The sequence below is a fragment of the Mustela putorius genome, unplaced genomic scaffold, assembly GCF_011764305.1.
Source record: "Mustela putorius furo isolate JIRA1106 unplaced genomic scaffold, ASM1176430v1.1 tig00000145_pilon_pilon_pilon, whole genome shotgun sequence".
NCBI classification, from domain to species: domain Eukaryota; kingdom Metazoa; phylum Chordata; class Mammalia; order Carnivora; family Mustelidae; genus Mustela; species Mustela putorius.
The window spans coordinates 5,785,361-5,808,113 of record NW_025421294.1 but is presented as its reverse complement, the minus strand read 5'-3'; the positions used below and the strand labels follow the sequence as shown (position 1 = coordinate 5,808,113).

Here is a 22,753-nt window from a genome sequence, read left to right as displayed (position 1 = left end):
CATGAAGATGATTCTGAGGCAGGAAGGAGTCTGTTTTGCCAGAGCAGGAGAGCACGTTCGAGATGGTCTGAAGAGCAGTGAAGTGAGGAGAAGGGAGTGGCCCTGGTTTACAGCGGGTTTAGAAATAAGGATCTGTTGAAGGCTTTTGAGCAAAGCACTCATCCGGCCTCTTCATTTTTTCTACAGCCAAGTCAGCTTCATTTGAACCCTGGCTTTGCTTTCACCCAATAGCCAGATACCTGCTGTTCTCAATCTTTCTCTCCATTTGTTCCATCATGCCTGTTCTGGGTGAATCATGTTGAGCTAGAGATCAGAGGTAAGGAGCAACACTCACCTCTGAGACATACCATAGGCCGTTGCCCTACTGATAGAGCTTAACAGTCATTCTCAACCCTATCCAACTCAAGTGTCCCTTGTTATTTTAAGAAGTGTCTCAGTAATTTTCCTTTTGCTATTTTGAAATGAAGTGTGTATACAGCATGATTGATCTACATGCCCAATGGTATGAGATGAATCTTAGCACACCCCAACTTGTATGGCCAAGTCCTAACCCCCAGTACCTCATTCAGAACGTGACCCTATTTGGAGGTAAGGGCTTTAAAGAGGTAACTGAGTTAAAATGAGGTCATTGTAAGAAGAGGAAATTTGGACACAGACACATACAGAGAGAAGACAATGCAAAGACCCAGGGAGAAGACGGCCAGCGACAAGCCAAGGACAGAGGCTGGGGGCAGATCCTTCCCTCACAGCCCTGAGAAGGAACTACCCTGCCAACACCTTGATCTCAGAATTCTGGCTGTGAGAAAATAAAGGTCTGTGGTTAAAGCCACCCAGTCTGTGGCTCTAGCAGACTAACGCAATCTGTGCAATGCCTGCATCGTGGTATCGAGCAGTGAACGGAACGAATCTGTGATGGAGTATGTATTTCCATGAGGACGTGCTCAAACACAACGATACCTAGAGATATAACATTGACACTAACAGTGTGCACGCAACGACTCTGAGGCACTGCCGAGCCCAAATGCAGGCTGGTGCAGGCGGTATGCCCAGGTGCCAACCGACACAGGACATTGCAGGCAACATTACCGTTGGGAGCAGATTTTCTCCAGGGGTGGAAAACTCTTGGTAAAGTTCCACACAAAACAAAGAACAATCTTCCCTCAAATTATATGGTAGTTACGTTCCTAGAAAATTCAACAAATACGCTATATTTTATTCGTAGCCCAGAAACAGGTTCTAGATAAACACAGTTTGCATCTATGTGAGTGTCCTGGGGAACAGTTGAAAAACACAGACAATTCTTCATTTTTCGGTAGATGTTGCAGGATATCAGGACATTGAGCAATCTTGGCCTCCATCCCTCATTGCCAGGAGGGCATTTGGTCATCATGACAATCAAAACTGTCCCCTTATTTCCAAAATACTCCCTAAATATTCCCAAAGGAGGAGCGGTACCACTTTTGTTGAGAACCAGTGAGATACATGAAAATAAAAGGTGTAATTTATGGCCATCTCCAGGTGTTGGGTCAGCCCCACCTCCACCGGCTGCCAGAAGCCCTCCTGTCTGGAGGCCATGACCTGGGGACTGGGTCATATGGGACCATGTGGCAGGCATCTTCTCAACCCTCAGTCTTGACACTGCCCTTAAGTCCCATGTAGTTAAAAAGCTTTTTTGTTTATTCGAACCTCAGAGGCTTCGAGGTAGTCCAAGTTTGGTGGAGGCTAGCAGTTGTGGGCCTGCCTTTCTCTGTGTGTGTGTGTGTTTCATGCGTGTATGGCATGTATCTAGGGCTAGAGAAGTGCCAAGGCCCTGTGGTGACTGTAGAGGCATGGGGACAGGGGGCAGAGCACAGCCACAGAGAATCACCCGGCAAGTCCTACTGCTCACTTCCCTGCTCCTACTTCTCCATCATGGAACATTCGCTGCTGGAGAAAATCACAGGACCCAGCAGAATGGTTCCACCAGAAAGCTTGGGCTTCTAACTATCCCTGGGGCTCTCAGCGAGGTGCCAGTCCCCCCTCTGCCTGCCACCCGAGCACGCTTCCTAGTATTTGCTCTTGGTTTCCGTCATTCTCCCGACCACTCACGTCGCACCCTGGTGTCTCAGGCTCCAGAAAGACTTCGGTATGTTTTATTGAGATAGTTGATAATACGGTCCAAAAGAACTTTCATTCTTTTCATCCCTGAATTTCTTTTCCTCTTACACAACAGGAAGAAAAGTCCACTTGTGCTGCCTGGAGTGCTCCCCAACCCCACACCATCACCTTGCAACAGAACAAGTTTCATCGGTCAAAGAGCCCAGGTTTCTGCCTTTCAAGTGCCTGCTCTGTCAACTTCGCAGGAAGCCATGCTGTAGGAGTTAGAACGTTTTGGGTGCAACTAGTAGAATCCAAGTTGAATGCACTTCAGCCAGAAAAGGGATTTTACTTTAAGGAGTCAGGGATGTCCTGAAAATCAGTGTTGGAAATACAATGGGTCTAAAGAAAGGACTTGTTCAGAATTGTAAAACCACTGGCACTCCCCTCCACCCTTCTTTGCTGCTCCTGCCTGCTTTGTTCTGTCTTTCCTGTACACTAGCTCCCTGGGAATTCCTGTCCCCAGGGCAGAATCCTAATCCCAGGACAGAGAACCCTGCTGGCCTAGTTTGGATCAGGTCCAATCACCTGGCCAACTTCAGCTAAAATGGCTTGAGACAAGATTAACCCTCTTACTTGAAAAAACTAAAAGCAGGAAACAGATTGTGGATATCAGGGAGCCCAGGACAATGATCCCTTAGAGAGGGACAGACGGGAGGGCTTATGATTGCCCTGGCTTGCTGTCTGGGGAGTTTCCAGATGGCAGCAGCACCAGGAGAAGACCCAGTGAGAGGCCAGTGGTTCCCCTTGGGTGAGAAGACTGAGTTGTGAAGACAAGAAGCCATGGTGGCCAGAGGATACCAGGAGTAGAGAGCTGGAGAGACAGAACTGGATTCCTGGAGGATCTCCTTGAGTCTTTAGCTGAGTACTGATCAAGAACCTACCGGAAGCAGGGAAAGAGCTACCTAAAAGGAGTAGAGGGAACACTCCTGTGAGCTGTTGGGAGGCCTTCGAATAGTTTGTTTCCATCAGTCAGAACGGTAAGACTAGGAATCCATAGGTGTTGAGTAAAGGGCTCAGAAGAGCATCATGTCAGTGACTGGGAAACTTTAGTCCTCAAGACCATTCTGGTTCTGCCAACAAAGGTTAAAAGCAAACTCAAAAGACTCCAACTGTGTCCAAGTGACTTAACCACATTCCAGAATGATGCTGGGAATACAGAAACACCCAGCACCCAACAAGGTAAAATTCAGAATCACAACATCCAACCAACTCTCTGGCTAAAAGGAAAGATACAGGAAAAAAAAGAAAAGAAAAGAAAAAAAGAAAAAAAAAGAGGAAGGAACACCGTTTTATCTATCTTACCATTCTATGAATGTCAGTCTTCCTCCCACCTTATGGCTATTATTATTTTCTTCTTTACACTCCCAGATGTTCTTTGGTTTACTTCAATGGCATCCATTACTATTGCTATTTTAAAAGACTTTGCAAACAAATGCATCCTTAAATGAGAGTACCACACAAGAGACATTTCTGTCGCTCTTCAGTACGGATGCAGTTCTTTCCCTATCTCCTTTGCCTCCTTCTCTTTCTACCCGTCTCTGCAGAAAGCCCTGGCTTTCTTTTCTTGAACCCCTGGTCTGTCCTTCCCTTTGCAGGCCATTTCATATTACACGGAATGCGTGGCTAGCTTTTTGGTGAGAAACCTTGTTACTGTCTTTGATTTTCTTTCTTTCTTTTCTTTTCTTTCTTTTCTCTTCTTTTCTTTTCTTTTCTTTCTTTCACTGGCAGATTTTAACGTTTCACGTGTACTCCCACCACCCACCCCCTCCCTGGTAGTTCTGTCTTTGGCTCTGCCCAGTACACAGCCCCAACACAGGGGTTGGAGGGGTTCGGTGGCCCCCCTGTGGGAGAAGGCTCCCCGGGCCCCACACTGTCTTTGCCTGGCCCCCACCTGCCCCGTCCCCGGCAGGCAGAACGGCAACTTCAGCGAACATATACGACACCTTCACTCTTCCGGTGAAATCGCTTTCTGGCGTGCAGTGGGACCAGCTGAGCTCCCCAGGCTGCCGATGAAGTGAGGAGAGGTGGAGGGGAATCGAGGGAGCGTGAAGAAAGCCCACGGAGGGAGGGGAAGAAGAGATACAGGGTCGAAGACCGGCAGGAAAAAAGGCCACTCAGTAAGGAGAGGGAGAAGCGCGAGTAAAGCAGACCCCGTGTGGACAGGGGGAGGAGAGAGCGCAGAGGAGGCGCGCGAAGGCTGAACGCCCAGGCTGTCCGACCGACCCCGGCTCGCAGGGGTGCGCGGGCGGTGTGGGACGCGTGCGGTCCGAGGGCAGGTCCCGGGGCTCTTGTGCCCCTGTCCGCAGCCGCCCGCGATGACCGAGGCGACCCGGGTGTGCTCGGGCTACTACAGCCTCAACCACAGCTTCGTGGAGCCCTTCGAGTGCCCGCGGAGCGGCGAGGGGGCCGCCCTGCTCTACTGCTGCGGCTTCGCCGACCTCAAGTACTGCTGCAGCGAGCCGGGCAGCTACTTCCCCTACAAACACAGCTATATGTGGAGCCTCAGGTGGGCAGGGCGGCGGGCTGACGGCGGGCTCTGGGGAGGCGACGAGCGGGGCCACCCCGGGAGTGGCAGGGTTACCTGCTCGGGTCGGGGCCCTCCGGAAAGACATGGAGGCTCCGCGGGCGGGTGAGGGACCCGCAGAGAAAGCGCGCCCGGCTCAGAGCTCCCCCACTCCCCGCCCCGGGACGGGTTCGGTGCTGCCCGGGTCCCGCGAGCGTCAGGCTGTGGCCGCCAGAAGTGTGATTGGGCCGTGGCTCCCGGGGCTGGCGGGGAGGAGCGCGGGCTGGCGCCGGAGGAGCGCGGGTTGCGCGTCCAGGGCGCACGCAGTGCCGGTTCCGCCGCCCCGCCGCGCCCGCCGGGGACCAGTTCCAGGCAGGAGGCTCAGCCCGCAGAGAGAAGACGCGCAGATAACTTGAAGAGGTTTTCATTCTCTTTTTTATTTGTTTGGGCTTTTGGTGCTTTGAATAGAAAGGGGGCGACTTTGGGACTCATTTTAATGTATTAACCAAGGACCAGAGTGTTTAAAGTCTCTCTGAGGGGGAGAAGGAATCACCCTCAGAGAGAGGGTGTGTGTGTGTGTGCGCGCGCGCGCGTCTGTGTGTGCGACAGGACTTGACAGTTTGCGCTTTTTAGATGATCTGACACTGACCCAGAACCGAAATGGAGACCCACAGGCAGGAAAGATTTTACTCTCTATAACACATACTCTGTAGAACGTTTTTCGGGACAGCCCTTTCTCAACACCTTGGCCACTCGGCCATTACGGGAAAGACAAGAGACTTTCTAAGGTGGAGTCTTTCTTGCTTTTTTTTATTATGATGGGAATTTACACATTCCACCTAGTGTTTATGCAGATATTTTCACTGTGAAATGCTCCCCCCCCCCGCCAAAAGATTACAACCTTTGAACTTGATTCTTTGATTTTTGCCTGGAGAATGAATGTGAAAGAATTCCAAATCCACCTTCCGTTGTTTCTCACACACCTATTAGCTTATGCATGACGAGAGAGAGACTGCTGGCAAGCAGAAGGGTGTTATTTCTCTAATCCTCTAGCATGATCCAGAATTTGTCACACATGTCCAGTCCACAGCAAGTGACTTTAAATGCTATTTCTTGAGGCAGTAAATTATTTTTTCAAGATGTATTGCTAGCGTCAAAAAAAAAAAAAAAAAAAAACCAACAACAAAAAAACCTCAGAGTGCCACATAACCAGTAAGTTCGGCTAACATTGTGTTGTGCCAGAGTGGGGCATAATCATGGAAAATAATGGCAGCTTATTCCTCTCATTCGGAGAAATAATCAGTATTGCAATGGCATATTATCTGGCCTGTTGGAAAATAGCATAGTAACCCAGCTCTGAGTCTTTCGAGGTGTTAATAATGACGGCAGCACCTTGGACAGAGGCTGGCAACTCTTAAGTCAAACTCCTTTGGAAAAGTGCCTGGAATTCTCGGATCCTTGAATAGTTCCAAAGTGATAGGCAGCAGAGCATAGGTTTATGAGGGCACAAAGAATGAATAGCTCGCTGGGGTCTTCATTCAGCATGGACACAATGGACAGTATGGCTCGGTTCCTAGGACCTACAAAAATCATTTCAACTGAGAGCATCATTGGTAATGTTAAACCTGGGAATATTAGTTACTGAGCATTGAGAACACAAAGGGGAGGCAAAAATTCAGTGCTTCATTTCCCTCATATTCTTTGCTCTCCGCCCAAATTTAAGATAGTTCAACTGAGCAAAATATTCTCAAATTCACTAGCATTCGTTCTGAGATTCTGCAGCTGCTGGAGAAAAGCAGAGCACAGGTACCCCTAGGGAGTAAGCCAAGGTGCTAGGAAGGAGAACTGTGACATGAACAAGATTGCAGCCTCAGATCCCCCATCCCCAGGGACTGGAAAGCAGACTACCATCATGGTGCTGTGAGGAAAGGATAAGGCTCTCTTTCTTGTGGCGGGCCCACCACAGTCTTTTTCTCTCTTCCAAATCCCTAACCTCTGAGGGCTTCCTTTCATAACCTGCTTCAGGACCTAGGAAAATAATGCCTGTTGCACAGGGCAACACATGAGTTCAGTAAGTAGTTGTGAAAATGACTGTTTTAGGAGATTCCTAGAGTTTTGTCTTTAAGCATAGTTTTGTATGCAGGAAGCAACGCTTCTATAAAATGGAACTGTAACACAAGCTGTCTGTCAAGATTATGAAGAACCTTCTTTCATTATAACAGAAAGCAGAAAGAGCATGCTTTGTTTCTCCTACAAATCACATGATGGGTTTTTAAATTGTGTACATTAAAAGCTCACAATACACATGTGGAATTTAATTAGGTTGACAATCTTACTGATTACTTGACTTAATTACTTTTTTACTTTGAGCATTTTTTAAATAAATGGATCTCATTTCAAGAATCTTTCTAGATGTGTGGCAGCCTAGTTGTCTAGTACAGCAGATAATGTTAATGAAGTGGATTATGTTCCCCTGTGTCTGCGCCTAGTCTTAACCCTCCCTGATGCATAGAACCTATAAAAGTTAGCTTTGGTGTCAACAAACATGAAAGACAAGTTACCAAAGCCAGGGATTCTCGCTCTTGGAAGAGAGCCCAGAAGTGAGGGCAAACTCCAATTTAAATGCAAAACATATACTGACTCTAGCCACAGAATTACCCAGTCCTCACTGTGTGCAGGCCTCGGGGGACTGGGCTGACATTAAGAGACCAAGCACAAGTATCTTTGGAGGTCTGACTCCAAGTCTGTGTCCAAGGAAGCAATCTCTAAATGGTGGGGGTCCTTATCTCCTAAATCAAGGATAAAAGGGATGAGCTTGAGCACCTCACTTTTAATTCTGTTCTCCCTTTTTCCCAGAGCTCTAGCCTCCCTAGTCAAGTTCTCCCCTCCTTCCCTTTAGTACTTGTCAGACTTGTCGGAGCCCTAATCTCTAGGAAATAGCAGAAGCCTGCAGGCAGGCCAGGACAATGATGAAGAAAAAGGTCATTATTTTTATGACAATTTCAATGTTGATTACTTTTCAGTGATGATTATACTATAATATACTTTTTTTTTTTTTAAGAGTTGGCAGGGAGGGAAAGAGAGAACCTCAAGCAGGCTTCTCACCCAGCCTGAGCCTGTCTACGGGCTCCATCTCACCACCCTTAGCTTGTGATCTGAGCAGAAATCAAAAGAGTTGGCTGCTTAACCAACTCAGCCAGCCAGGCACCCCTCTATTTACTATCATTTACTTCTGTTTACTATAAACTAAGTGCCGTATTCAGAGATTTTAATATGTATGCCCAGCACTATAGGAAAGTCAACAGAAGTATGTGTTCTTGAGCAGCTTAAAATCTCTTTATATGTATTTACATACCCACACATACTCTGGATTCGAGAAAGTAAAGTACATATGTTTCCTTCTTAGTCTTTCAAGATAACTTTTTCCCAAGCTCCTTTTCCCATTTAAAAATATGAAATTCACAGGCTTATGAACACTGTGTTATTTCTCAAATGATTAGTCTTATAGATAACTGTATCAGAAGGAATTATTACAAAGTGAATGCAGAGAAAATATCAGATATACTTTTTTTTTTTTTTGAGAAAAACACAAGGGTTTCTTCTTTAGTGCCAGAAGCCATTGGTGTTATGCTCTTTTAGAAAGGAAAAACTCAGGCTACACCTGCGTGTTATATAAATTCTATAAACATTGCTTTCCTTTCTTCTTTGTTGTAAGAGTTGTGGTTTTGGATATTAGTAAGTGCTATCTTCCACACATGTCTCCAAAAGAAAAGTTCTCCATTTCTGGTAAAAATTCGCTTCACTACTTTTGCACTGGTCATTATTTTTTTTTTCATCTTTTGTGGGTGAACACAATTTTTCCTTCTAAAATATACTAACAGAGGTTTCTTTGACTCAAATATTTTTAGACTCGCCTGAGAGAATGATGTGACCTTTCACCTGCCATGAGTTCACATGGTTTTCCATACTAATGTTAATATATAAATGTGTAGAGAAAATAGAAGAATTTGAGGAAAGCAAACGTTGACCTGTAGATTTCCATCAGATACTGTTTATACTAAAATAGAGTTTGGTGAGGAATGACTGAAGCGAGGATGAACAATCTTCAGACCTTCTCTTTAGTGTATGTGTAAACCATTTTGTGTGACAGTAAGAATGTTCTTCCTGTTTCTTCAGCATTGGTGCCCTGGTTGGACTGGGAACTGCTGCCCTTGTTCTACTTGCCTTTGTCGTCAGCGTCTGTGTCCTTTGCTACTTATTTCTGTCGACAAAGCCTCAAAGATTAGACACTGGCCTTAAACTTCAGCACCTCGAGGCTTCTTCCACTCAAGAAGGTAATCTGTGTCTATTATCTGCAGCCAACTTCCTGCACTCTATTCAAGAGAATCGCCCATCCCTGGGTAACCCACCACCCTGTGAACAATGAATGTTTTTTAAAAATTCAACTCATTATATGCCTTTATAGAAATTCACAGGAAATTAGGCTTCATGGTGAAAGACTTTTGAGAAATTGGGCCAAAGGACAGAAGAGGGGCAGGATGTAAATGTTCTCATGAAAAACCACCCATGGATCCAATAAATCCACTCTACTGTATTTAAGGCTCTTAGTTATAAAGGTTTTAGCCTCTTGGAGTTGTTTGTGGTAGAGCCAAAGAAGTCGAATACATAGAGGAGTGGAATATCTGATAATTAATTCTCGGGGTTGCCTTGCTCTAGATGGGTCAGTCAGTGGTCAACTGGGTGTTCACCTGCATGCCTGAGGGCTGCAGAACTCAGAGGAGGCGCCTAAAATATTTCAGAGGCATACAGAAGGAATAGAAAAACAGGAAAGGTAAATAGAAGACCGTCTTTGTTCTTGAACAGATTACGAACTAGGTAGGCTGTGCGCATGCGCAGAGGCACGCAGAGTGACTATAAAGTAGAAAGAAATGTTTTTGTATAGTTTGTGGGACTGGGTATCATCATCTCAGTTACAAGGTGCCACACAAACGCTAATGGTTAGCATTATGAAAGTCAGTCAGAAAGAATGGTCACAATTTTTGTGAATATAAATTTCTGTTAGTATATGTAAAAAGCAGTAGTCATAAATTTCAAGATATAGAGAGCATTTTTAATAAAAATTTAGAATCTATAAACAGACTACATACAGGTACCATGTACATGTATATATTTAGAATAAGAGACACGTGCTCACTAACTTCTGTTCAAAAAGAAAATGAAGGGGCGCCTGGGTGGCTCAGTGGGTTAAAGCCTCTGCCTTCAGCTCAGGTCATGATCCCAGAGTCCTGGGATGGAGCCCCCCATCGCATTGCTCAGCGGGGAGCCTGCTTCCCCCTCTCTTTCTGCCTGCTTCTCTGCCTACTTGTGATCTCTGTCTGTCAAATAAATAAATAAAATCTTTTTAGAGGCAGGCAGAGAGGAGGAAGCAGACTCCCCGCTGAGCAGAGAGCCTGATGCGGGGCTCGATCCCAGGACACTGGGATCATGACCTGAGCCGAAGGCAGAGGCTTTAACCCACTGAGCCACCCAGGCGCCCCTAAATAAATAAAATCTTAAAAAAAAAAAAGAAGAAGAAGAATATATTTAAAAAAAATAAAAGAAAATGAAAAAGTTTACTTTAAAAAATTTTTGGAAAATCACTTGCTTGGATGCTGTCTTTCGCCTGAACCCTGAAACTTATATTTCTGGAGTACATGCTCTGTGACCTTATCAAATACACTTTCACTGAATGATCACATTAGCTCTGCTTTCTTTTTCTGTAGAGCAGGTATCTCTCAGAGGGCGTCTTGTGTCACAGAGCAAGAGGCCAAGGTCCCTTGGCAGTTCTTTTCTGAAGCATCGTTTGGAACTGTGAGGCTGAATCAACAGAATGTTAGTTGAATTTAGTCCAATGGCTAAGATCCTATTTCTCCACAGGCAAAATGAAGCAGTGGTTTAGTGACTACCAAATCATTAGATCATAAAATCAATTTTTGAAATTTTTAAAAAATTCTTTTTTTTTTAAATTCTTATTTAATTTTAATTTTTTATTAGCGTATAATATATTGTTTGTTTCAGTGGTACAGGTCTGTTATTTATCAGTCTTACAGAGTTCACAGCACTTACTATAGCATATACCCTCCCCAGTGCATAAAATCAATTTTTGTTTTTAAATTTTCCTATACATAAGAATCACCTAGGAAGTTCGTTAAAACTGCAAACTCCAGACTCTGCATTTTAGAACAAATTGCTTCTCTTCCCAGCTAAGTAAGCCCTTGCTCTCCTGCTGTCTGCTCTCCACAAAACAGCCAAAGTGTGCCTATTACAAGCTAAATCAGGTATTGTCATTCCTCTGCTTAAAAACTCTAATCCCTTCCCATCTCTCCTGTTAGATACAGAAGTCTTAACTGGGACCTACCATGGCTTCTGTGGTCTGCTGTCTCCACCCACATTTCTCTCCTCTTCTGTGCACAGACACAGTAGTCTCTCTTGCTCTTCCTTGAAACTCCTCTGCCTCAGGGCCTTTGCATGTGCCGTCACCATGGTCCAGAAGGCTTTTCCCTCAGATACCCATATGACTTTCGCTTTCTTTACATCTTTACTGAAAGTCACCTTCCTAGGGAGTTCGTCCCTGGTCACCATATCTGGCTTTTTTTTTTAACTCCCCTCCAACATTTCATATACCCTTCCTGTTTTATTTTTCTCCTAAGCATTTGGGACTAATATACTATATATTTTAGTTATCTATTGTGTAACTTTTCTCCACTCCAACTGGAGAGTAAGTTCCCGCAAAGTACTAATTTTCACTTGTTTCCTCACTACTGTATCCCTATGGCCTAGAACATGTGACAGGGTTTGCTGAATGAACTGAATGAGTGGTACTACACCTTTACAGTACATGATCACAGGAACATCTTTCCTGTCCCCTCTAGAGGCATCATACAGTCATTAAATGTCTCCTCTATGCCATGCATTGTGCTAAACAGAAGTTGGTTGTTTTTCCTGGTTGATCTCAGGGACGGCCCCTAAATGTTATTTCATGTTGGCTCTGAGACCTAGCAACAGAATTAGTTGGCTTGTTGATTCAAGTATTGTAGCCTTACTGCTGCTTAGCTAAGGAGATCCATTAATGCGCTTCTGATGTCATTAGAAGCAGCTCCTTTCTTGCATGGAAATGTCTCCTCTCAAAAACATTGTGTTTATGAGGCCAGCAAAACTCAAGACACCTTTCCTGAGTGCTTGCTATTGACAAGGTAGGATTTCAGATGATCACTGCCTTACTGCTGCTTTCCAATGAGGTGATTCTGGTCCTCTGGGTTGATTTTAACCAAATCAGATATGGTGGAGTGCCCAAAACAAAATAGGTAATCAAAATGTCACTGAAATAGGGAGAGAGGGTGGTTTCTATTTGAAAGTGACCCGTTCAAGTGAAAATGCTGTGGTGGATTGTGAACTGTGAGACGCTCTGCTCCAGTGACTCTCCCACCTGGGAACAGGTTCCAGTGCTCTAACTATTAAAAGCAAGAAGTCTTTCTTCCACTTAAGGAATGCCTTCAAGGTCAAGGATAATAAATGTCTGCAGAAGAACCAAGTAGGTAAACATAACATCAGAGGAAACTGATTTCATCTTCTTTCAAAATGATTCATTCTTAAGAGTCAACCTCCCATTATTTTACATTAATTTTTACAATTGAGACTGTTTTCATTACAGGCAATTTGGATGGCCAGAAGGGAAAAATGTTTCTGTGCATATTCTAAAACTGACGCAGGACACTAACCTTTCCTGTTTCTATAAATGATAACCATCTAAGTCTAAAATAGTCTAATCTTGGGTGGTTTTGCCAAGGTTTTCCCTTTGTGTATCTTTAGTCTATTGGTCTTTTTTTTTTTTTTTAACATTTATTTATGAGAGAGAGTGAGAGCATGAGGGGCAAGCAGACTCCCCACTGGGGATGGAGTACAAGGCAGGGCTCGATCCCAGGACCCTGAGATCACGACCTAAGACAAAGGCAGATGCTTTAACTGACTGAGCCACCCAGGAGACCGCTTCTTTTTAATGTATACAATTTAAGCCTTTATAGGTTTTGAATTGATCCTGAAAACAGCAGGCCAGTGGGAGGGACTGCAGAGTTTCACTGGGCTACCTCCAGGGCTCACTTTGTGCACAGGAACTGTCACTGATTGCCTTTAAACTGTGTCCCATTGTTCTTTTCTTCCCTTTTTTTGTCTTTTGTTACACATGTTTCCAATGCCAGTGTTTAAAGGATCCCCTTGCTTGTCAGTTGTATGGCTCCAAGAAGACGGCTGTGTGCAGGGCCTCTTCTCGAGTAGACACTCTTGAGGGGGAGGACTCATTTCGTAAGATGTGTAAGAATGAATGGCTAACAAAGAAGCAGTTTGAGGGGGTGAACGTCCTAGATCCCTGCTTCTCAAGCTTTTCCCCAGGAAAATCCTAAAAGGTGGATGAGAAAGGAACTTGTACCTCCAGAATTCCAGGGGCTACACTGGAAAGGCTTGCCTGAGACCTCTGAGCTTTAAGTTATTTCAAGTTCCTATTTTGTTTTATTTTTTTCCCCATCTTATTTTTAAAATTTACATCATTTTTTCAATTTGGCTGAATTTAATGGCTTATTTGAGTCTAATAACATCTTCTCCTTCTCATATCTGAAGAAAATTGGTGCTCCGGGAAAATCAAGCACATCCAGCCCGTGGTTCTGAGTACCCACTGACACTCTGGGGGTACGGGGTGGGGGGGCTGGAGGCCTGAGGAGAGGGGCTGCTGGAAGCAGGGTTCTAGGTGGAAATTAAAAGAGCAGGCATTAGTAGAGCTGCTTGGCACCAAATAAAAGAATACAGTTGCGCAGAGATAACAGACAACTTCAAGCCCCTGTATCTGGTGGGCTCTTTTGTAAAGGCAGACGATACAAATGAAAACAGGTAAGCAAATGCTCACAAAGGTGCAGCTGTATGGGAGAAAAACATAAATTACACGTGGCGTACTGAGAAACCACATCTGAAGATCACACAATTGTTTCTTCTGCCCATGAACAAAACATGACTCGGACTGGCTCCAAATGGTCTGCGGTATTTTTTTCTTCTTGGAAGAGACACCTGGAAAGAAAAACCTCTCTTTCAACTCACTTTTAATGATGGAAAATTAGAAAATATAGAGAAACAAACAAACAGTGTATTCCGTGGCCCCACCAAACAGGGATGAGGGTTGTTAACACCACGTCGATTTCTTCCATGGATTTGTGGTATGCAGGTCTACAACAAAGTGGGGGAGGGGGTGAGTCTTATGCTTTTTTTTTTCACTGAACAGTATCAGCATCTTTATTTGCCAATAAATAAATGCCTTTGCCATAGACTAGTTCCACTTTAATATCCTGATGGAGTGCTGTAGGTTTCTTATTCTTTTATTTCAATATAATTTTACATTTCCAGAAAAGTTGCAAGAATAGTATAGAAGGTTGTATATGTCTCCTCAGATTTACTTCATTGTTTTTTGTTTTTTGTTTTTTTTAAATATTTTATTTATTTATTTGACAGACAGAGATCACAAGTAGGCAGAGCGGCAGGCAGAGAGAGAGAGAGAGAGAGAGAGAGAGATGGGAAGCAGGCTCCCCGCTGAACAGAGAGCCTGATCTGGGGCTCGATCCCAGGACTCCGGAATCATGACCTGAGCTGAAGGCAAAGGCTTTAACCGACTGAGCCACCCAGGCACCCCAGATTTACTTCATTGTTACATTTTGCCTCATCTTCTTTACCATTGATTTCTCTCAAGGCATATTGTCTAAATCATTTGAAAATAATTTGCAGATATCATGCCTTTTAAACATAAATATTTCAGTCAGTGTTTCCTAAGAACAGGATTTTTTTTTCCTTGCATAGTTACAGTATGTTTATCAAAGTCAGGACATGTAACACTGAAACAATAATATTATCTGATCTGCAATTCATATTAAAATTTTGCCAGTATCCTTAATAGCAATGTTTTTCTCATCTAGGATCTAGTCTTGGAATTCGTTGTCGTATTTCTTTAGCTTCCTTTAATTCTCAGGCTTTCTTTGTCTTTCATGATCTTGACATTTTTGAAAAGCAGAAGCCAGTTATCCTGTAAAGTGTCTTTCAATTTGTCTGATACTTTCTCATGATTGGAGAGAGATAATATGTTTCAACAAGAATACCACAGAAGTCATAGTCTCAGGGCATCCCATCAGGAAGCACATAATACTGGTTTGTCCCATTAGGGTGATGTGAACTTTGATTCGTTGGTTAAGGTTGTATTTGCTGGATTAACACATTGTAAAGTCACTATTTTCTCCTATTAATTCCTAAGTAATCTGTAAAGAGGTACTTTGACACTGAAAATATGCTGTTCCTCCTCAAACTTTCATCCACTCATTGATGGCTCTTGATTGAGTTTTTTCATTCAAAATTTCAAAACAATTTTAAAACTATTATTATAATAGTTCTAAAATGGCGACTTTCCAAGCCCCATATTCCTTTGATGTTGATTGTTTGTTATTCTACTATAAGGAAGAGCTTTCCCTTCTCCCTCTTTATTGACCGATTCATTTATTTTTTTCAGATCAGTACAGACTCAGATGCTTTGTTTTAAAATATTCTATGACTGTCATTATTTATTCTGATCCTTACATTGTCTCAGATTTGGCCTGGGGGAGCCCCTTTAAATTGGGTCCTTTGTCCTTCTGAAATGTGTCCATAATTTTTTGAGAACTTTTTGGCTTTCTGTCACAAAATGCTGTGTCACAAAATGTTCCAGGCAGCCTGTATGTCCCCTGTTCCAGCCCTGGAATCTGACATTTATCTAAAAAGCCAGGTTCATTTTAGTTGGGAACAGGATTTAAAAACCAAAATCCAAGTATATCATCTTTTACTATTGACTTTGAACAAGCTCATATATTTTTTTTTCATTACACACATACATTGCACAAACTAAGTATTTTCTTAGCATAAATCCCTGAGAATAGACTTGTTGACCAAAGGACAGGCACATATTAAAGGCTGTGGATACAAGCTGCTGACTGCTCTCCAGAAAAGTACTATTTCATGTGTACTATTATTTCAAAAGATTTATGTTTTACTAATTTCCTTGAAAGAAAAATAATAGTGTTTTTATCTCAAATTAAGAGTGGGAGTAGACTTTTTAAAATTTTTAAAAAATTTTTTATTAACATATAATGTATTATTAGTCCCAGGGGAACAGGTCTGTGAATCGCCAGGTGGGAGTGGACATTTTAATGGTTAAGTCATTATTTCTTCTTTTTAAAACCATTTCTGAGTAATCTCTCCACCCAACGTGGAGTTTGAACTCTTGATGCTGAGATTAAGAGTTGCATGTTTTTCCAGTGGAGTCAGCCAGGTGCCCCGTCATTTCTTTTGTGGCATACTGTTGTTCATATCTCCTACATGTTTTTCTGTGGGGATGTACATTTTTCGCTGCTTTAAAAGAATTTTACACACAGCAACTCTTTTCCACATATATTAAAAAGTTTTCACACTTGTTTTCCTTGTATTTTAGTTTGTGCCAATTTTTCATTTAAAGAAGTTTCTCTTTTGTATTTTCTCCCTTTAGTTTCATACTTAGAAAATTCTCACCTTTGGGGGCGCCTGGCTGGCTCAGTTGGTAGAGCATGTGATTTCTTAACCTTGGAGTTATGGTTTCAAGTCCCATGTTGGGTGTAGAGATTATTTGAAATAAATAAATAAATAAAATAAAATAAATAAAATTTTTAAAAGTCTGAAAAAAAAAAGAAAGTTCTCACCTCACTATAAAATACAAAGATATTCACCCATATTTTCTTCTAATATATTTATGCATTTCTATGTTTAAATTTTTATAATGTGGAAATTTTAGTTTTGGTCTAAAGTATGAGGTAGGGATTTGCATTTTATTTTGCAAATGAGACCACTGTCCAAATATCTATTGGATAATCCATCTTTCTCTTGCCAATTTAATATGTCGTAAACTGAATTGTTATATATACTGTGATCTGTTTTTAGACCTTCTGCTCTGTGAATTTATCAATCTATTTATTCTTAAGCTGAAAATATACTTTAAAAATTATTCTAGTGGTATAATTTTAATATCTGACCAGGCAAGACTTTCTCCTCCCTCCCATTATGCTTCTTTATCAAAGTTTCTTGGCGACTCTTGTAATGTTCAGGTTTCCAAATGAATTTTTGAGTCATGTTGTCAAATTTTTAAAAATCAAGTGGTATTTTGATGGGTTTTGCACTAAATGTATAGACAACTTTGTAGCCTTAACACCCATCCAACAAAACTCCGCTCAAAACTCTTATTAATTAGTCTGCCAAATTATTTTGTAATACCATTATTTGTTTCAGAAAGACTTAAAACCCCATTGAGTGGGGAGCCCACCACTGGGCAATGGAGCTGAAGGCAATCACTAACTATGTGAACCACCAAGACGCCCCCACAAAGCCTTTAAGAACTCACTGAGATCTCAATAGAAGATGGGGTAATTTGAACTCAACAATAGAAAAGGTTCTGTGCCTCCTAAAGGCAACTTTCTACTTACAGTAATGAGTTCGTAATTTCCTATGACTGCTTTTGTTCCTAGATGTAGAAAATCAAACTGCTCAGCAGAGCTATTACCACATTCAGTATTTGTCGGTCTTCGTCAAAGCTAGGGGTTAGGCAGTCTTGGCTGATGTTGGAACCAATGACCAAAATAGAAGCTAGTCTCTTGTGAAATTCATTTAGAGGATTTTAAATATGAGCTGAGTTATTTGTGAGTTATGTTAGTCGCCGGTGGTTGGAAAAATTTAATAATGCAGAAAAGAAAAAGGGAAAAAAGGCCTGTGGTGGAAAAAAATAGGATAGGAAAAATATTTCTGGATAGAACTGCCTTTGCTCATTGATGGATGGATAAAGCCAAAGGGCAAGTCTAAGACTGTAGCTTTTACGGTGAATTTTTAACTACATTTATTTGAGATACATATACATATACATATACATATATATATATATATATATATATTTTTTTAAGGTTTTATTTATTTGACAGAGGGAGAGAGAAAGCACAAACAGGGGGAGTGGCAGAGGGAGAGGGAGAAGCAGGCTCCCCACTGAGCAGGGAGCCTGATGCAGGACTCAGTCCCAGGACGTGGGGATCATGACCTGAGCCAAAGGCAGTCACTCAACCAACTGAGCCACCCGGGTGCCCTGAGATACTTATATATTCTTAAGAAGGCAGGGTCGTGCACACGGTAAAGCACAATACATCAGCAGGTCACCAGGAAAGTTTTGCCCACTTCACCATTAACTTGGTATCCAGCCCCACGCTTCATAGTAAATTCGAAGGGAAAAATATCCTCTTGCGGATCAAAACCACTTAGGGTACAGATTTTTAAGGTGGCTTGTTTTCACTAGTCAGAACTATGGGATGAGCAGATTGTGTAGATTTTCCACCCAGGAGTAAAGTGAGCCAGCTAATTAGGAATTAGAAGCTGTGGTAGGACTGAGAATTTTACACAGAAGCTAGGGGGATGGAGGCAGATAATGGCAGAAATGCCTAATTACAGTTCTGGCCTGATACTCAAAGAGACAAAGACCTACAGGGGTCTCCAGCATTCTTTTGATATTTTGAAATGGCAGGCAAGGGCAGAGTTCATAGAAGTGTTTTAAGATAAATGGATTTCTGAGGACTGGTTCTGAAAATGAATGCAAAACTTAACCATGATCAGAAAAAATATATTGGTGCATTTCATGATGAGGATACGTGCAAAGATTGTTTGATGAATTGGATTTGAATTCTGGCAAAGGCCAAAGCTTTAGTGTAAATGCCAGTGAGAGGTATAGGATTAAAGGAAGGTTGAGATTTCCCTTTAATGACCAGACACCAAAAAAAAAAAAAAAAAAAAAAAAAAAGAAAAAAAAAAAAAAAAAAAAAAAAAAAAAAAAAAAAAGAAAAAAAAGAAAAGAATGAGCAGCAGAAAGAACAACTGATATCAAACCCAGAAAAGACCAGTAATGTTGGAGCTTTGTACTCTGCATTCAGTAAGGAAAAGGAGGAATTAAATATAAGGAAACCCTTTTATGTGTAACAAATCCCTTGGGAGCTCAATGGAATTATAGATTTCTTATTTAAAATCTAACCCATGTTGTAGTCCTGGGACAGAAAAATAGGCTGCTAATTTTATCCCTGTTGGTTAAGAAATTAACTTCTATTTATCAAAGCAAAACTAGGAAAAAGTGAAGTTGCTCAGACTTTTTCTTTTGTCTTTTATAAAGTTATTCCAAAGGGATGCGATTAGCTGGACTCTATATCACTGTAGCTACTCTCTGCAGTTGTTTTTCTCTACATCCAGTTATCCAACTTACTGGAAAGATGTACACTGAAAGCACCTTTGGGTTTTGTTGTTGTTGTTGTTAAGTTTTGAGAAGAAAGTCAACACTAGGGGTGTTAACTTGGTAATCAAAATTCCTGCTTCAAATGACATTGGTATGGTGTTTATAACAAATCTTTTCTTGTTGGCAAAGCAAACTGATTCTATTAGGGGGACTGCCTTACCTTAAGAAGCCAATCTAAGAACATAGATATCCATCAGCAGATGAATAGAGAAAGAAGATGTGGTATATATACAGAACGGAATACTATGCAGCCATCAAAAGAAATGAAATCTCGCCATTTGCAACGATGTGGATGGAGCTAGAGGGTATGATGCTCAGCGAAATAAGTCAATCAGAGAAAGACAATTATCATATGATCTCCCTTATGTGAGGAATATGAAAGGCAAAGTGGGGTGTAGGGAAGGAAAAAATGAAACAAGATGGGATTGGGTGGTGGGATTATGGACATTGGGGAGGGTATGTGCTATGGTGAGTGCTGTGAAGTGTGTAAACCTGGTGATTCACAGACCTGTACCCCTGGGGCTAATAATACATTATATGTTAATAAAAATAATAATAAAAAAAGCCAATCTAAGAAACAAATTTGTATCTACACCAATTAGAACGATCTGGTAGCCAGGGGAATAAGGAGTTGGAGAATGGGTGTCTTTGTAAGTCCTAGATGAAGAAAAACCTGTAATATTGGAATATGTTTTCTTTTTCTTTTTTTTTTTTTAAGATTTTATTTATTTATTTCACAGACAGAGATCACAAGTAGGCAGAGGCAGGCAGAGAGAGAAGAGGAAGCAGGCTCCCTGCTGAGCAGAGAGCCCAATGTGGGATCATGACCCGAGCTGAAGGCAGAGGATTTAACCCACTGGGCCACCTAGGCCGCCCCAATACTGGAATATGTTTTCAAGCCTTTAAATCTCAGAGAGCAGTAGTAGACAGTAGTAGACAGGTTAGAGAAACTTTTTCAGTTGCTGCCAGAAAATACATAATGGAAACTAAAGCGGTTAGAATGGAGATGACTTAGAGAGAACCCCTACGTTAGGAAATAAGCTCCTGAATTTGTTTCTCATTTAAAAAAAAAAGACGAAAACAAAAATTGTATGTGACAAGGTAGATAAAAACACCATGAAAAGTGTTTGAAAGTCTTACTGAAGTATCTTACGATTCTAAGTATATGAAAGCTTAGGAAACATGAAGGACTGGAATTAACCAACATTCAGTTCAGACTTTCAGGAACTCCAATAAAAATGTAAATTTTAGATGTTTAAAGAAATGCTTATGCAAGATGCAAAAGTAACCCAGATAATCTGCAACTAATTTACATCTTATATCCTTGATCTTTACCTGCTAGAATACTGAAGAGGACAAACAATGCTACGCCAGTCAAAAATTAACCTATAAAAATGTTGTTTTTCTCATGTTACATGAGGAAAACAGAATCAGTGGTCCCCACAGAGAATAAGTTCCATTACTTAAGTGCTTTGTAGCTAAATTTTCCTCTTCTTTTTTTTAAAACTCCATTCTGCAAGTAAGTCAAGTCAAATGTATCAGTTTATTAGATTTTCATGCCAGCTTTTCCAGTTACTCCATTTAGCAGAATTATTGCTGACTGGTCATTGAGCTACTTGACAGGCTAGAAAATGTTGTGCCTATAACAAATTAACTTTTAAAAATCAAATTATATGGTTGAAACACTGTGATTGAATGTTGAGGAGAACATTTTCTTTCTTTCTTTCTCTTTTTTCTTTTCTTTCTTTCAACTACCACAGAGGTTCAAGAGTTATAAAATAAAGCCATCTAGGCCCTTTACTTTAAACTTACAGTATTTTAAGATGAGCTCAGAGAACAATACCACCCACATTTCAGTTCTGTGGGCATGATCTAGGAGCTGGAGTGAGACATCATTCTTTATACCTTATAAATAATATTGCCCTCTGAGTGCTGAATTCTGACACCAACCCACAGTGGGGGTATTCTGATGGGGCCTGGGAAGCAGTCTGTACATTACTTATAAATGGGCAAAGCCAGGCAGCATGAACACACTGAAAGACGAGAATCGACTTATGCAAATAGCAAAGGGTAGAGGAAGCACCTGTTTCTAATAGTGGAACCTCTTGGCCAGTGGGTCCTGCTTCCTCTGAGGCAGGTTCAGAGAGGATTTTTCTAAAGGAGACTAATTAGGGAGGAAGAGGGTGGTAGGAACCAAAGGGCTGAGACCTGAGGGTCTCCTAAATCTAAGAGGCTGGGAGAAAAAAAAGGACAGAGGAGACCGAGAAGGAGCAAAGGAGACAGGAGGTGAGTCAAGAAAGGGTGGTATCAGGGCGCCTGGGTGGCTCAGTGGGTTAAGCCGCTGCCTTCGGCTCAGGTCATGATCTCAGGGTCCTGGGATCGAGTCCCACATTGGGCTCTCTGCTCAGCAGGGAGCTTGCTTCCTCCTCTCTCTCTGCCTGCCTCTCTGCCCACTTGGGATCTCTCTCTGTCAAATAAATAAATAAAATCTTAAAAAAAAAAAAAGGGTGGTATCCTGGAAGCCAAGGAAAGAAAATGCAGACAGCATGCAGACTATGAAGTGGGCTAGGGATTCAGCACCAGGGGAGCTGTAGCGACAGTGAGATTTATCTACTGCTTCTACATATTTATACATTATTTAAATTTGTATGTATTTGTATATGTTTTATATATATTGGCAAACTAAATGATAAAATTCCTTTTCTTTTTGTTAAAGATTGATTGACTGACTAATTTAGAGCCTCTCATGCAGACTCCACGCTGAGTGTGGAGCCCGATGTGGGGGCCTCAATGTCACGATCATGACCTGAGCCGAAATCAAGAGTGGGATGCTTGACTGCCCACCCAGGCACCCTCTTAACTTTTCTAACACTCATTCTTGAAGAATGATCCATTTCTTTGCTTTAAGCTTTAGTTTTTTGTGATGAGCCAAGGTCCATATTCCTCTACCCTTGTGCATTTTGGACCCATATTTACGTGGAATGAGTGAATGCAATTGTGGCACAAATGTGGTTTTAAACATTACATCTAAACGGATTATGATCGTAAAGCCTTAAGAGGGCTGCAAATTATTAAGATAAGCTTTAGTATAATTTTGTTCATTTTTATGCATAGGGATAGTCATACTTTTACTAAGTAACCCAGAAATTGTTGCCTTCTTCCCAAATGTGTAATCTCCTCCATGGAGGCACGGAAGACAAAAGGGTAAGCATGGAAATGAAATTCTTACTTCTGTTACTAAGTGTTTCTCTAATTTGACTTTCAGAAGGAAATGCTCAAAACAACCTTGAAATGATTCAACTCTCACTCATCCACATAGCATTTTCAAGACATATTTTCAATATGGCTCCAAATGTATTTTTTAAGCACACATAAAGCCAAATTTTATGTCATAGTTCCAGATAATTATTTCATTTTGTTTTGTATTTTGCAGGGAACCCAAGCAGGAAAACCAAAGCCCCCAATTCAAATGCAGCATCAAATTCAACAATTGAAACGTCCTATGAAACTGATGATGTAATTCAAGATCCAAAAATGGATACGACACAAATCAAAACCGTGTATTATTAAAAACCCCGTGTTGCAAAAGCTCACTGGAGAGATGGAGCAATGCAAAGAAAGAATGCCATTTCAAATACAGTGTAATTGTAGTATTCAAAAATTCACCATTTACAAAGCAAGACCCAGCTGCATTTTTGATTATTCAATTAATTTATTAAAAACCCACTAAG

The 22,753-nt window shown here is 41.7% G+C and overlaps 1 protein-coding gene across 1 annotated transcript; it reads left to right on the top strand.

The window, feature by feature from the left end:
• The first annotated feature begins 4,143 nt into the window (after positions 1–4,143).
• Positions 4,144–22,753, top strand: SHISAL2B (shisa like 2B). Its single transcript, XM_004764557.3, has 3 exons — positions 4,144–4,645; positions 8,819–8,976; positions 22,456–22,753. Exons 1-3 carry the CDS (start codon positions 4,455–4,457, stop codon positions 22,590–22,592), a joined length of 486 nt encoding a protein of 161 aa, XP_004764614.1. The 5' UTR covers positions 4,144–4,454; the 3' UTR covers positions 22,593–22,753.